Source organism: Motacilla alba, chromosome 5 (assembly GCF_015832195.1).
Source record: "Motacilla alba alba isolate MOTALB_02 chromosome 5, Motacilla_alba_V1.0_pri, whole genome shotgun sequence".
Taxonomy (NCBI): Eukaryota; Metazoa; Chordata; class Aves; order Passeriformes; family Motacillidae; genus Motacilla; species Motacilla alba.
The window spans coordinates 48,154,323-48,166,950 of NC_052020.1; the positions used below are offsets into that span (position 1 = coordinate 48,154,323).

Here is a 12,628-nt window from a genome sequence, read left to right on the forward strand (position 1 = left end):
GGAAAAGTGATATTTAGTTATGCTTTAGTTAACAGAAAGAATGAGTTTGATAAACAAGTGTCAGGCTGTATTACCAAAAGCAGTAAAAAGTCATATTCTGCTATGACAGATAACAACAGATCCAAGTGCTCATAGGCAGTCTGCTTACAAGTTGGTAAAATCTCTTTAATTTTTCCCAGAGAGCAAATTAAGACTTAAAGATAACTGATCTTTGCTGAGGCCACAGTTTCCCATATATTTTTTCAAGGACTCTGTTGGTTTATCCTAACCCAGATGAACTTTTTCTCCACTCATTTATTATTTCTCCTTTAGCTGGGGCAGGACAGAGGGATCTGTAGATGTGTGATGAACTGAATCAGGAAAGTGATCCAGATTAAAACATATTAATTATCCAGTTCCAGTCCTAATGCACTGTGCAAGTACAAAACCAGGTATCCAGGCACAGCTCAGGATGGAGTCCCTACTGGAAAGAAGGGTGAAGAACAGCTTTAGCCACTCTGTGACCTAAATGCAATGTATAAAATAAACCAGAGTACAATGTCACAGGAATTACATAGATATAACTTGTTCTTCTTAGGTAAAATCATGGCTCATGCCTCTTTCTTAGAGATGGTATTTTTCTGGAAACAACTGTTTTATCATCAATTCAAGGTATTTCTACACATCATTATTAACACGTTTTTGCCAGTTATAGATGTGGACAATAATATTTATTTCTAGTAGAATAGCATCTCAACAAAAACATCACATTTGTAAAACAACCTCCCATTTCCTCACTTGCTGGGTAAAAGTGAACTGCAAGATCTTTTCAAATGAAGAGCTGAAAAGCATGCAGAGAAAGTACAAACTTGCTGTAATATTGTCTTTTCAGGGTAGGAACTTCAGTGCAGAACTCAACTCTGACATCAAGGCCACAAAACAAGGTGGTTCTTTGAGTAGACCAAAAGCTGGTGAGCAGGAGAAATGTTTTTCCCATATTTCCTCATATTTCTCCTGCTCACCATCTTCCCCCTTTGACTGAGTGTCCTCTAGTGGAAAATGTATTTACTAAGGGAAACCATGTCCTGAACTGTCCAAACAGCACACAAGCTTTTTAGCAGCACCACACCATATGAGTGTGATTCAGGCCACTAAACTGCACCATGATGATGTGTTCCATTATTGGAGAGAGTAACATCTCCCAAAGTTAATGTGGCACTGCACCATCATGATTCAAGTTATTTGACTGTAATAGAATTTCCAGTTCTCAAATATTCTTAGTGCAGTTTTTAGAGTCTCTTCATTCTAAACAATGCATTTAACTATTTTTAACATTGCAATACAAAGCAATCATCACTGTTCCTTGAGAGGCCATGGAGATACATACATATTTTCTAAATAAGACCTTAGTAATTTTCTCTGTTGAAAGAGAAGCTTATTTATTGTCAGTAATTTATGCAGCTTTGGTTATATTAAGATACATCATTTAGTTGTGAATGGTTTGGGAGACAGCACTACCTAATTTGCTGTGACTTTCCCTGATCTCTGTGAATGACTATGACTAAGACACTTAATTTTCTTCTGTAGCAGCCCCTTCCGTGTTAGCATTTTCTGTCATTATGATCAGTTTCTTCTGAAGTCAACCTCAGCATTTCGTTATGAACAACTAAAAACTTCCCCTCTGAAAATGAGAAAATTTGGGGAAATTATTGATAAGCCTTATAAAAGATTTCCTTTGTCATTGGATAAACTGCAATGTCTATTGCTCTTTCACACATATCTTGACTTCCTGAAGTATTATTATCATAATCACAATTACAATCCATATAAGGATGTAAATTTTCCCAGCTAGAGGTACATATAATACACCTAAAATTGACCTTAGCATCAACCACAGATCTCAGTGGTAATTATCCTGCACTTTATGTCCTGAGTGAGTAGAGCTCATATGTTGTCCTCTACACAAGTAGTTTCTGTCCCACAATAGATATATGGGATGAACTTTGATTTATAAAAGACAACATTATTTGCTGATTTTTATGTAAACAAGAACTATTCTGAAAATACATTTCCTCTTTTTTTTTTTTTTCCACCATAGAGACAGCTGTTATTTATGGAAACACTCTGTAGACAAATTCAGGATTTTTACATGTTGGAGGAATGTAAATTCTTGCCGCTTGGAACCTAACACAGTGGACTTGCTTAAACAGAAAAGTGATGTGAAGAAGGAAACAGCTTTCAGCAAAGCAGACTCAGTCATGTGGAAGTTACCCTGGAGACTAACCAAACTCTGTCAAAAAGCTCCCAGTTCTTTGTCTTACTCTAAGCAGGTCCTTCAATTTTCAAACAGTAAAGAATTTGAAGGAGTCTTCTCTTTCAGTTCTCCTCAAGTTCTCACTTTAGCCTTGCTAAAAATAGGTAGGGACAGAGCTTCAGTTTTTCAGTTTTGCTATGGGTTTCTAAAGGATTTTTCAGCAGCTGAGAATACAGGAGAAGGTAGGAGCAGCCTGACACATGCCTCCATGGGCAGTGGTGTAAAATCAGAGTCCCAGCATCACATTTATTTACTTGTGCAATGCAAGATCAAGACAGGTTTATATATATATATATTTTTATTTTTTTTTAAACAAGAATAGGACAAAAACAATTTGCATTTTGCAGTAGAAACAAGTTGTACTGAGAAGATGGTTTTGCTTAGTGTTCTCTGACAGTTAAGACTTTCCCTGACACACACCACAAATTGGCTGAAACAGAAACTCCTTGGGAAAAGGCAGTGATACCAGTATGTTACAGAGAGGAAGGAGAAAGCTGTGTGCCCGTCACTCCCTTTACCTGATGGCCCTGCCCCAGGTACACTGCAGAGCAGTGAACTCAGAGTAGGTTCCCTAAAACACAGGGCAAGCTCAGAAAGGCTCTGTTTTCCTACCAACAGGAACAGACACTGACTGTGCTTTGGAAACAAACACCTCTGTCCTTCCTCAGGATGGCTAGATCAGCTTACATCCAGCTTCCTCCTCAGCTAGCAGGCTCTGCTCAGGCAGCTGAATTCACCTCGCTGTTCTTTCTCAACATTAACTTTGCTGCAGAGATGAGTTTTGCAAAAGCAACAAGTATCAAGAGCTGTTACTCAGCACCACAAAGAGAACTCCAGTGAACATGTTTGTAGATCTACCCCTAAAATGCATAGAGAGAAAAAAACCCAAACCAACCCCAAACATTTTTCAGATATTCAATGTTACTCTGAAAAATCTACTGTCTGTTTATCCTGTCTGCATGGCAAGCTTAAATTCAAGTGATTGCCCCTGGAGTAGCTGGATTGATCAAGGAATTCAAACACAAGAGCACTTACCAGCAAATCTCAGGGGTGGCAGAGATAACAACATTGCTCAACTTTATTCATCAACCTTCCTTGCTTTTTCTGCATCTTCACAAATATCTGCTAAAACTATTCTTGGGGCTTCACGCTTAATAGGAAGCAGCATCAGTAAAAATTCAGGTCGAGGACAACAAGGCAGGATGGTTATGATGAAAATTGCATCTGAAAACCTTCTCTCTTAACGTCAGTGTGGATCTTCACATTAAATTATACGAGAGGCTCAGGGCAACGATGCAGAGGCATTAATGGTTAATGCAGTGGGACATGCTCCCTTGTAATTGCCTCCTGTCATTGCTGCAGTGCCTGTGAGGTACTGTGAAGAGACAGAGCCCAGTTTACAATCCCATGTCAATGGATCTTCTCAGACTCAGAGGTAATTTTTCTTTTTGAATGAATTGTCAAACTCCATTGTATTAACAACTTTACCCGGAGGGGCATCACCTCTGGTTGGGAAACAGAAAAAGGGCCTTCTTGCCAAAAAGCTACAATTCTTAGGAAAGAACAGTAGCAAAAACAAAAAGCCATGACCTGGGACAGTACTTTTGGCTGGTGTAAACACAATTCAGCTATCAAGTAAGAGAGTTTTCCTCTAATGGAATTGATATAATTGCTCCCCCTCATTTACATTTGTTGCATTTGGCCTGTCAGCTGTTCTGACGAAAATAAGCACTCAGAGACAGAAAGGACACAGAAAAGAAGAAAAGGAGAAAACACTATTACAACAAAGTAATTGAAAGGCCAAGAGAAAATGGAACCTGAGCAACAGTGGAAGTCTCATGTCTAAAATAAATACATATTTTAAAATAAAATAAATACTTTTAGGGATCTAAAAGACAGTTCTGGCACTGAGTACACAGAGACAGGCCATAAAGAAAGTGAAGCATTTTATTTTATCTAATAATTCCAGGAAATGTTTCAGATCTGTTAAATATTACCAAAGAGATAAATGCAACCAGGAATTATAACTTAAAAACTTATACTGATATAAATAACCTGCTTATAAAACTGAGCACTACTTTTGCCATCCTCTCATGGCATACTCTGCTTTTCTATCACTTTTCCATCCACAGCAGCAAATGTTATGCACATGTCGCTACTGATCACTGCAGGTCTCTGTGCTATCTTTCCATCAGCTGCAGTGAATCCAGATCTGTACAATACTCAGCACAGCAAGGATATACCCATGCTGTGGCCTTCTCAGCACTCTCAGAGCACACCCTGTGCCATCTCACCTTCTGGGGCTCCGCTCACTGTGCCTGCACCTGCCATTTGGCCAAAGACTGCCAGTGTTGCGATGACAGTGCAGAACTGTCAAACATCCTCAAACTCATCAGGGAGAAGAAGGGGAAAAAAAGGAAGTCATTCTGGGAGATTCATGGAGTTGTTTGGGCCACCAACAAATCTTCAGTACCAAACAACAATCAAGTGTTGAAGTCTAAAGGTGCAAGTTAAAGGTTTCAATGGAAACAGCTCCTACTTATTTTATCTTTGTGCTCATGAGCTACTGTGGACCAAGCTCCATCTTACTGAGTTCTGTGCCTTATCTCCAAAACTGAAGTAACCTTCCTCCTGCTCTAATGGTTTCACATCTCTTTTCCTCCTTGGACGCTTCCTTCCTCAATCTTCAACCTGCAAGAGCCAAATTTTAACACTCGTGCTCTTAACGAAGAAAGAAATCAACAAATAAGCAATTGGATACCAAATAAAAGCCTGAAAATAGAACTACACTACAGAGATCTCTCAAATCCTCATGACAAACACCTCAGAAGCTTGAACTGCTTACTTGCCTGTGAGGCTGTATTCACTGTTGCCCTTCACCAAGTTCTGCTTCCATCTAATCACTGTTTCAGGATGAAAAAGCTCTGAAACCTCAGTTATCTGTCACAAAAAGACAGCTTTATTACTTTTATAATCTCTGTTAATAGAAATAGTTTAAGATACTATTTCCTAGAAATACTAATTGGCAGAAAATACCTCACTATTTAATATCACATTTCAGATGTTGCTAACAAAATTCACTAATGGGAAAATAAAAGAACACTTGAGCCTGTGTCATCCTCAACTAGGAATAGAAATCAATGATACTAGCTCATGTTGTTCTGGGTTGGTATGACTTCCTGGTGGCTTTCCATAAATTCTCAGGTAGTTGGAGTGTCATTAGTCTCCTCTGCTCATTTGGGGGCTAACCTGGAGACATCAGGACACTGGTATTCCTTAGTATTGCAAAGAGATAAAGAACTCAGATACTTTCCTTTAATCCACCATGAGGTCTTGCTAATAAAAAAGGCTTGGGGGAAGAGACGCTACACAGGAGGGAGTGAGCTCCCATCTTAAATGAAGGGTCACTGTTTGCCAGAATAGTGATCCAGCCTTATACAGTGACCACCCCTCACCCCCCAAATGATATCATTACAAAACACAGCAGAAAATTGTTTCCACCTTTTTCAGGGATCTGGCACTGGCACCAGAATTCAATATTGTCCAGTACTCAGAATTCTATGATCTCTTTCCAGATGCTTTTAACTAAACATATGAAGTAGGCATGAGAGAAGACTCCTGAAGGGAATTAATTATTTTGCATTCTTCACAGGGTTTGGAAGCTGATGAAGCTTTAGAAGCCTCCACTAAATGCAGAGATAAAAAATACATTCTTAATAACTAAATACAGCAACAGGCAATGTGGGACACAAAATCTGATCATTCAGGTAAAGAAAGCTTTGTTGATGTAAAACAGAAGTGGTTTCAAGTTTTATCAGCCAGCTTAATTAATTTCCTACCTTTTGACCTCTGTGTAATTTTAAAACTCTCTTTTTGAGTCAGTGAAAATTTTTTTTTAGGTACAACTCTTAGCATTACAGTTAATTCTGGTACTTTGGGAGACTGTTTTCTGTGTCAGTTATATTCACAGGTAGAGAAAACCAACTCAAGGAACAAATTAAGATATTTATTTTTGCATTGTTACAAATTTGGGGGGGATTTTCCATTAAATGTATTTAACAGACAACCTATTTGCACTCAGGCCTTTCAGCATTTTAATACGCTAAAATATATACTTTTGATGCCATACAAATTATGGTTAAAAATAATTCTCAAGGACATACTGAGGGGACAAGAACTTTAAGCAAAGTAACTCAAGTTGAAATAGTCAATTCCCTTCAATAGTGGTTTCTATTTCATGAGATTATATTCTTTACACTAGCAAACTATATACAAACAATACCACAAAACTACCATAAGTGCAAAAAATGTAAAAAATATACACAAACATATACACAAATTGCTGTGTTTCTGTCTGAGCTACCTTACAGTTAAGAAATCCAGTACAAATGCATGATTTGTATTTATGTATTTGACTTGTAAGTATCTAATATTTAATTGTAAACAAGATTCAGCATGTAGAGCAACTTAAAACAGTTGTCAGAAGCATAAATCATGAGGCCTGGAGACTGAAGAACTGTGCACACTAGGACATAAACTGACATACATACCCACACATTTTCTGACTTATCCTGCAGGGGCATTTAGGGTACTTAAAAGATTTGGATGTATTCATCTACTCTAAACAGATTCTTGGATTTCACTGTTTTATAAAATGCATACATTTCAATAGCCAAAGGAAAATCAGCATCACATTTGAAGGTGTAGGTCTTCATGTTTGGTAAGAGTGTATTGTTCATTACCATGGAATAGCCTTTTTGCTTTATTAAGAAACCTCAACTCAATTAAGGAACAGTAAATGAAAGCAAGCAATGGATGTTCACAATCAACCACTTAGCGAGCAAATAGAAGCAGACACGTCCCTAAAGCACAGATGAACTCAAGGGGGATTATGCAGTGAGTCACTGACAATGCTGTTCAATTAGGCAAGTACACAGAGGGCACACTGCACTGCTAAAAACCTGCAGGATTTAGAAGAGATAGTGGAAAGAAAATGGAAGTTGCCTTTGCATCGATGTGATGATTTGCTGCTCTCAGTCACTGCTAAGATTCTTAGCAAGAATGGTTTGTTTGTTTTACAAAAGATGGCTGTCTGTTTTTCAGGTACTTCCAGGCCACGCATCAATGTATTATTTGAAACACCTAGATATTTAATAAAATCCAGGATGACAGTTCCATTAGGATGGTGCTGGGCTAAGTAACAGGAATAGCAGTAGTAGTGTTAAGAGTGTTTGGAGAGAATTAAAACATTGTCTATGCCAGTTTAAAGCCCCTACAAATATGAAAACTGCCCATATCTATAGCAACTGATTTCAGTGGAAAATTCAAGTACAAGAATATTCTTTACAATCTCCTTGTGCTAATGGGAAATACAGTAATGTTATCCATAAGCTTCCATTTCCAGGGAGTATGTCCAGAGTCAAATCTCATTTTACTTATTTTTTAAGTGCTTGAAAACTCTTACAGTATTGAGCAGAGCATTTGATGAATCCCTTCGCATACATGATGCTTTTTCATTTAAAACACAAGCCGAGCCCTACAAGACACTTTCTTCAAACTAGACTTGATGTAAAGAGTAGTTTGATAAGTTTCGTGATTTTTTTAGTTTTTTTAAACATTTCAAACACTGCAACAATGCAGAATATACACCCAAAAAATATAAAACCATTTCCAAAATAAAATGTTAAAAAAAAATTTAGAATCAATTTCACTGAAAAGCCTCAATAAAGTGCAAGCAGCAAATGAGAGGGTTTACATAGTGAAAAGTGAAGTTTAATAAATTTGTACAATCCGTATTGCTGACAATGAGAGACACGCTATAAAAATGTTTTACCTTGACATCATGCCCTCATATAAAAATATATTCTAGTTACCTTGCAGTACAATTAGATCTTGACAGAATTGAAAAAGAAAAGAACACTGAAATGCTACTTCTTTTTAGCAGTGTCTGAAAGGCAGAAAATATGTAGATTTATGCTACTGCAGTATATTTTAATTAAGGGGATGAACTGGATTAGCTATTTACTAGTACTAGGTAATTACTAGTATACTAATTCCCAATGAAAAAGGTGCATTGCTACTTGCATTGATTCACCACCACTTCTTGAGAAGGCATTCAGGAGGTGCCACACTGCAAACATGGAACTCATTCCTGTGCAAAATGCTCATGCTTTGAGCTCTCATTGAAGCAAAGCTCTCTAATTACTGAACAGAAGTATGCACTACAGCAAGTATTTTTACATCAGAAAATATTTTAGGTTATTAAATCTGTAGGTATTTTTCCTCTTAAAAGCATCTCCTCCTGCTTGCAGCAAGTAATTTAGCTGAAATAACCAGGTTTTCAGTGCACCACAACTTCAATGATTCCAGTGAATTGAAACACAACTTTGTAGTATCACCTGTCACCCTACGCAGGAATTTGTTTTTACCTGGAGCTTTGTTTCATGAAAAAAAATAGAGCAGACTGCAGAAGTCTTCCCAACAGAGGGGACATTTTCAAATAATTTACTGTGCAGCCAGATTCTTTGGTGTTTAGGAATACCTTGTGTAGTATCAGCATGAACAATCAGCAATTTTTTTTTCCTTCATATACTCCTACTCGTCCCTTAAGGCCCATCAGCAGAGTTTCTGCTAGAGCCAGGTTAATTGAACAAAGAATGAAAATACTTCCTCATCACCCTTTGAGACTGAAGTCTGATCAACAGCATCTGATGTCCCTCTTTCAATGGGGATTTTCCACGTGGCATATGGGCAGGATTTCCACTTATGACTTGCACAGAACTGTGACAAATTTACATACTGGCTAGTCATTTAAAGTTTAATCTACTGAAATTCAAAATGAGTACTTTTCTATTCAAAAGAATCTTTACTTTTTATTCTCTATTTTTTGCTAATACAAAACAAAAGGAAATTCATTATTGCACATCTATCGCCAAGACTTTCAACTGCCCCAAAATGGTGCAATGTCAGGTGCTTAGTAAAGCTCTGTGGAAACACATGTCACCTACTAAATGGCAAATAATGTCAGTACCAACTTGGATTTTTGAAGTTTTGCTGTCCTTTTTTGAAAACCTCTCACTGGTTCCCAGTTTCAGTTAAAGGACCCCAAATACTCACCATCAAACAACTGATGACACACAATCTAAATTAAGAATACTTTTGAGAGCAGCAACTTTGCAACAATATGAACTTGAAATAAAAACAGATTACTAAAATAAAGTCTATATAGCCTTCTAACTATGAAATTATGAAATAATTTGTTTTTACTTATGATTTTTCATTCTTACAAAGAACTGTTGGTGACAATTAGAATTAACTGTTTTCCTGAAGAGTAGGTATTTTTAGCATTGTAATTAGTGTAACAGTAGACAAAAAAGTTTTTACATATAATGAGTTTAAATAAATTTAAGACACTTTTCTGTAGGATCATCATCAAATGATGCTCTTTTCAATAATTTGTGTAAGCTTCTAAACCACATAAAGGATAATGCACATTACATTTTATTCACACTATAAAAAAAGCACAATATACAGGCCATATCCTTTAAAGTGCAACACAACAGAACATTTCTGCAACATTCAGGTTCTTCAAAAACCCACAAAAGTAGGTATTTAATATTTAGGAACAAATTCTGTTCGTAGGTGTATTGACACTGAACCTAAACTCTGAATGGTTATCAAGCTTGTCCTTGCTGTAAGTGCCACGCTAAAAGCGATGCTTATGACCATTAAACAGTATAATCTTATCTGCTTCCATATTAGACAGCCTCATGTCTCATGTCCACAATGAAAGCTTTTATCCTTTAGTCATTGAAGAGCCTCTGCAGAGCCCTTTATAGAAGGCGTTTCTTTGACTATGCTCAGAAACCTCTTTAAAGTCCACTTAGCTTCACCATACAGGCTACTGCTTCAGATGTCAAATCTACCAAGAAAAATATGGTAAATGGAGCAGAGAAAGCATGTCTCTGAGTTGGCAGCGCATGCTTCACTATGTTTGGCACTATCTACCAAATGGATTGGTAACACACAGTACAAGCACGTACCAATTCGCTTTTCACTTCATAAATATTTTTGGTTGGATGTTGTCCTTTGCTAGTAACAGTTGGAAAACCTCATTTGTTCCTGAGATGAGCATGACAAAACAAAGTGAGCTCCATCTAAAGCTGCCAACAGGACATTCTTCTGCATTTCCAGCCTTGCTACCTGCCTGCTAAGCCAGATTTACAATCTCAATCCTCCCCAAGGCGCCACTTCTGAGATTCTTCCTGACGCACATCCGGCCTGATCTGGTTTCTCATTCCACCCAGAACATTGGAGGTCGCCTCTGTTGCAACAATGAAAGGTTTCACCACAGTTGGTGGGATTTGGCGGAGGACTCCTCCTACTGCTCCAGTGACTCCTCTGTTCTCATGCTCACGAGCAGCAGTCTCATAGATGGTTTGGGCTGTGTCCGTAATCCCCTTTAAGAAAATAAAGGAAATCAGTTACACTAAAAAAGAAAAAGCAAGCCCTCCTAGTTTTAAGGGAAATTTTAAACTGCTCAGCATTTTTCTTCTTGGTGATTTGTATTATAACTGTAGTAAAGCAATACTGATATAAATATGATTTAGTTCTTCTAATGAGGCTTAAAATAACACTCCTATGGACTTAGAGATGAAAATATTTCATTTCACATGGTGGCACATCTTGTGCGTAAGGGAAGAAGCTTTGGGGTATTGTGAACTACTGAAAAAATGACAAAATTCTCTGGAAACTCAGCTGACACCTTACTTCGTAGACACTCATAAGGTGCAACTAACAAAGTATAATACAAAATAAAAAAAAGTCAGCATTCTAATTTATAATACACTGTCATAGTAGAGTAAGGTTTCACTTTTTTAAAATCCTGCATTATGCTTAAACTCTACCTCCCTTAGAATTAACAGTAACTGCAAGGGTGGTTGAGTAGAAAGGGAAGGGAAGGTTGGATGACACAGCACAGGAAATCAAGTTTACATGGCTCAGAATAATTGTAAACCATCCCAACCACAAAGCACTCAAGTCCTACTCACTGTCATCTGCCTGACATCTTAGGTTTTTTCCTTTTTCCATTCAAGATTTCTATTGGTTTAAGATAATTGATGAAGACAGTCTTGTTCAAAGCTGAAATTTCCTTCTCCATTTGGTCAGCCTAAACTAACAGCTGTTAATTTTATAATGCCATTTTAGGAAATAATTCTTAACTTTGGATCCCAACAATTGCTTCTGCACTCACCTCTTTCACAACACTGTAGGCTTTGGCTACACCCTCCCGCAGGTCGACCGGCTGCGGAGCCAAGCGGTGGCGAGGGAACCGTTTGATCTTTTTTGCTTCAATGAAGGTAGGCCCTGGTGATACCATGTCATAAGCAGTCTCTGCAGCTGCCTGCACACCAGAAGCAAATGCAAAACACAGTAAGTGTTACAGCACCTGATCACAAATTTTAACTACTAATAGGGTGATGTCACTGAAATAAAAGAATTCTTATTTCATAAATAATATTCATTTGCATCAGATTACAGTTTTGTACAAGAACTTCCAGAATGTACAGCTCTAGCTATACATGAATTCCATAATGAAAGAATGAATGTTGTAGGTTTGGGTGGGGTTTCCTCCCCTCCTAATTGTTGTCTCTTCAAAGGCATCCTCTAAACTGCATAAAATGCTCAAGATAGAAACTGAACATTTGATCAATGGTATTTCTTACAAACACACAAGCACACATATAATCCCACTTGTCATTAATAGCACTGGTTTTCTGACTATATATGTTCAAGCTAAGGTACATATATTATTTTTGCAAGGTTAGGTGGTAAAAGTGTATTTTCATTGTATTATTTATATTAAGAAACATACTTTTATTAACGCTTTAATCCAAGATTCCCTTAGTGTTAAATCCAGGAAGCTTTATAGACTTTGTGTAGATCTGCAGAAATAGTATTGATTTGAGGTTTTGGTTTAGTTTGGGGTTTTTTTGGCTGGTTTTGTGGGCTTGTTTTTTTAAAAAATAAGCACAGAGAAGCTGACGTTTTTTAAAAAGGTAAGAATCTACTACTGGATAACACACATGCAACAAACAACTCATCTTTCTCAGCATCAGTGATTTTTTTAGCGAAGCTGAACATTTTCATATAAAAACGTACATTGCAATGCATTAAAGGCATTAAGAAACAAGCAGCAGCTTGGGTGCTCAGCAGTATTTTAACAGTTTTCTAACCACTGAATTTGATGCCATAGTTCTTGCCTCACATACTGCTGCAAATTTTGCCCAGTCTCTGCTCTCCTATTTACACAGCTGCCTTTTCTTTTTTAATAGA

At 37.4% G+C, this 12,628-nt stretch overlaps 1 protein-coding gene across 3 annotated transcripts in view; it reads right to left on the bottom strand.

The window, feature by feature from the left end:
- Positions 1–6,278: 6,278 nt before the first annotated feature.
- The window catches only part of ATG2B (autophagy related 2B), a 45,418-nt gene continuing 39,068 nt past the window's right edge, over positions 6,279–12,628 (bottom strand). For all 3 annotated transcript variants that reach the window (XM_038137725.1, XM_038137726.1, XM_038137724.1), the window contains exons 41-42: positions 11,547–11,696; positions 6,279–10,752 (exon numbers count right to left, since the gene is read on the bottom strand). In XM_038137725.1, the coding sequence (XP_037993653.1) occupies positions 10,522–10,752; positions 11,547–11,696 (381 nt within the window). In that variant the 3' untranslated portion in view covers positions 6,279–10,521. The remainder of the gene's footprint in view (positions 10,753–11,546; positions 11,697–12,628) is intronic.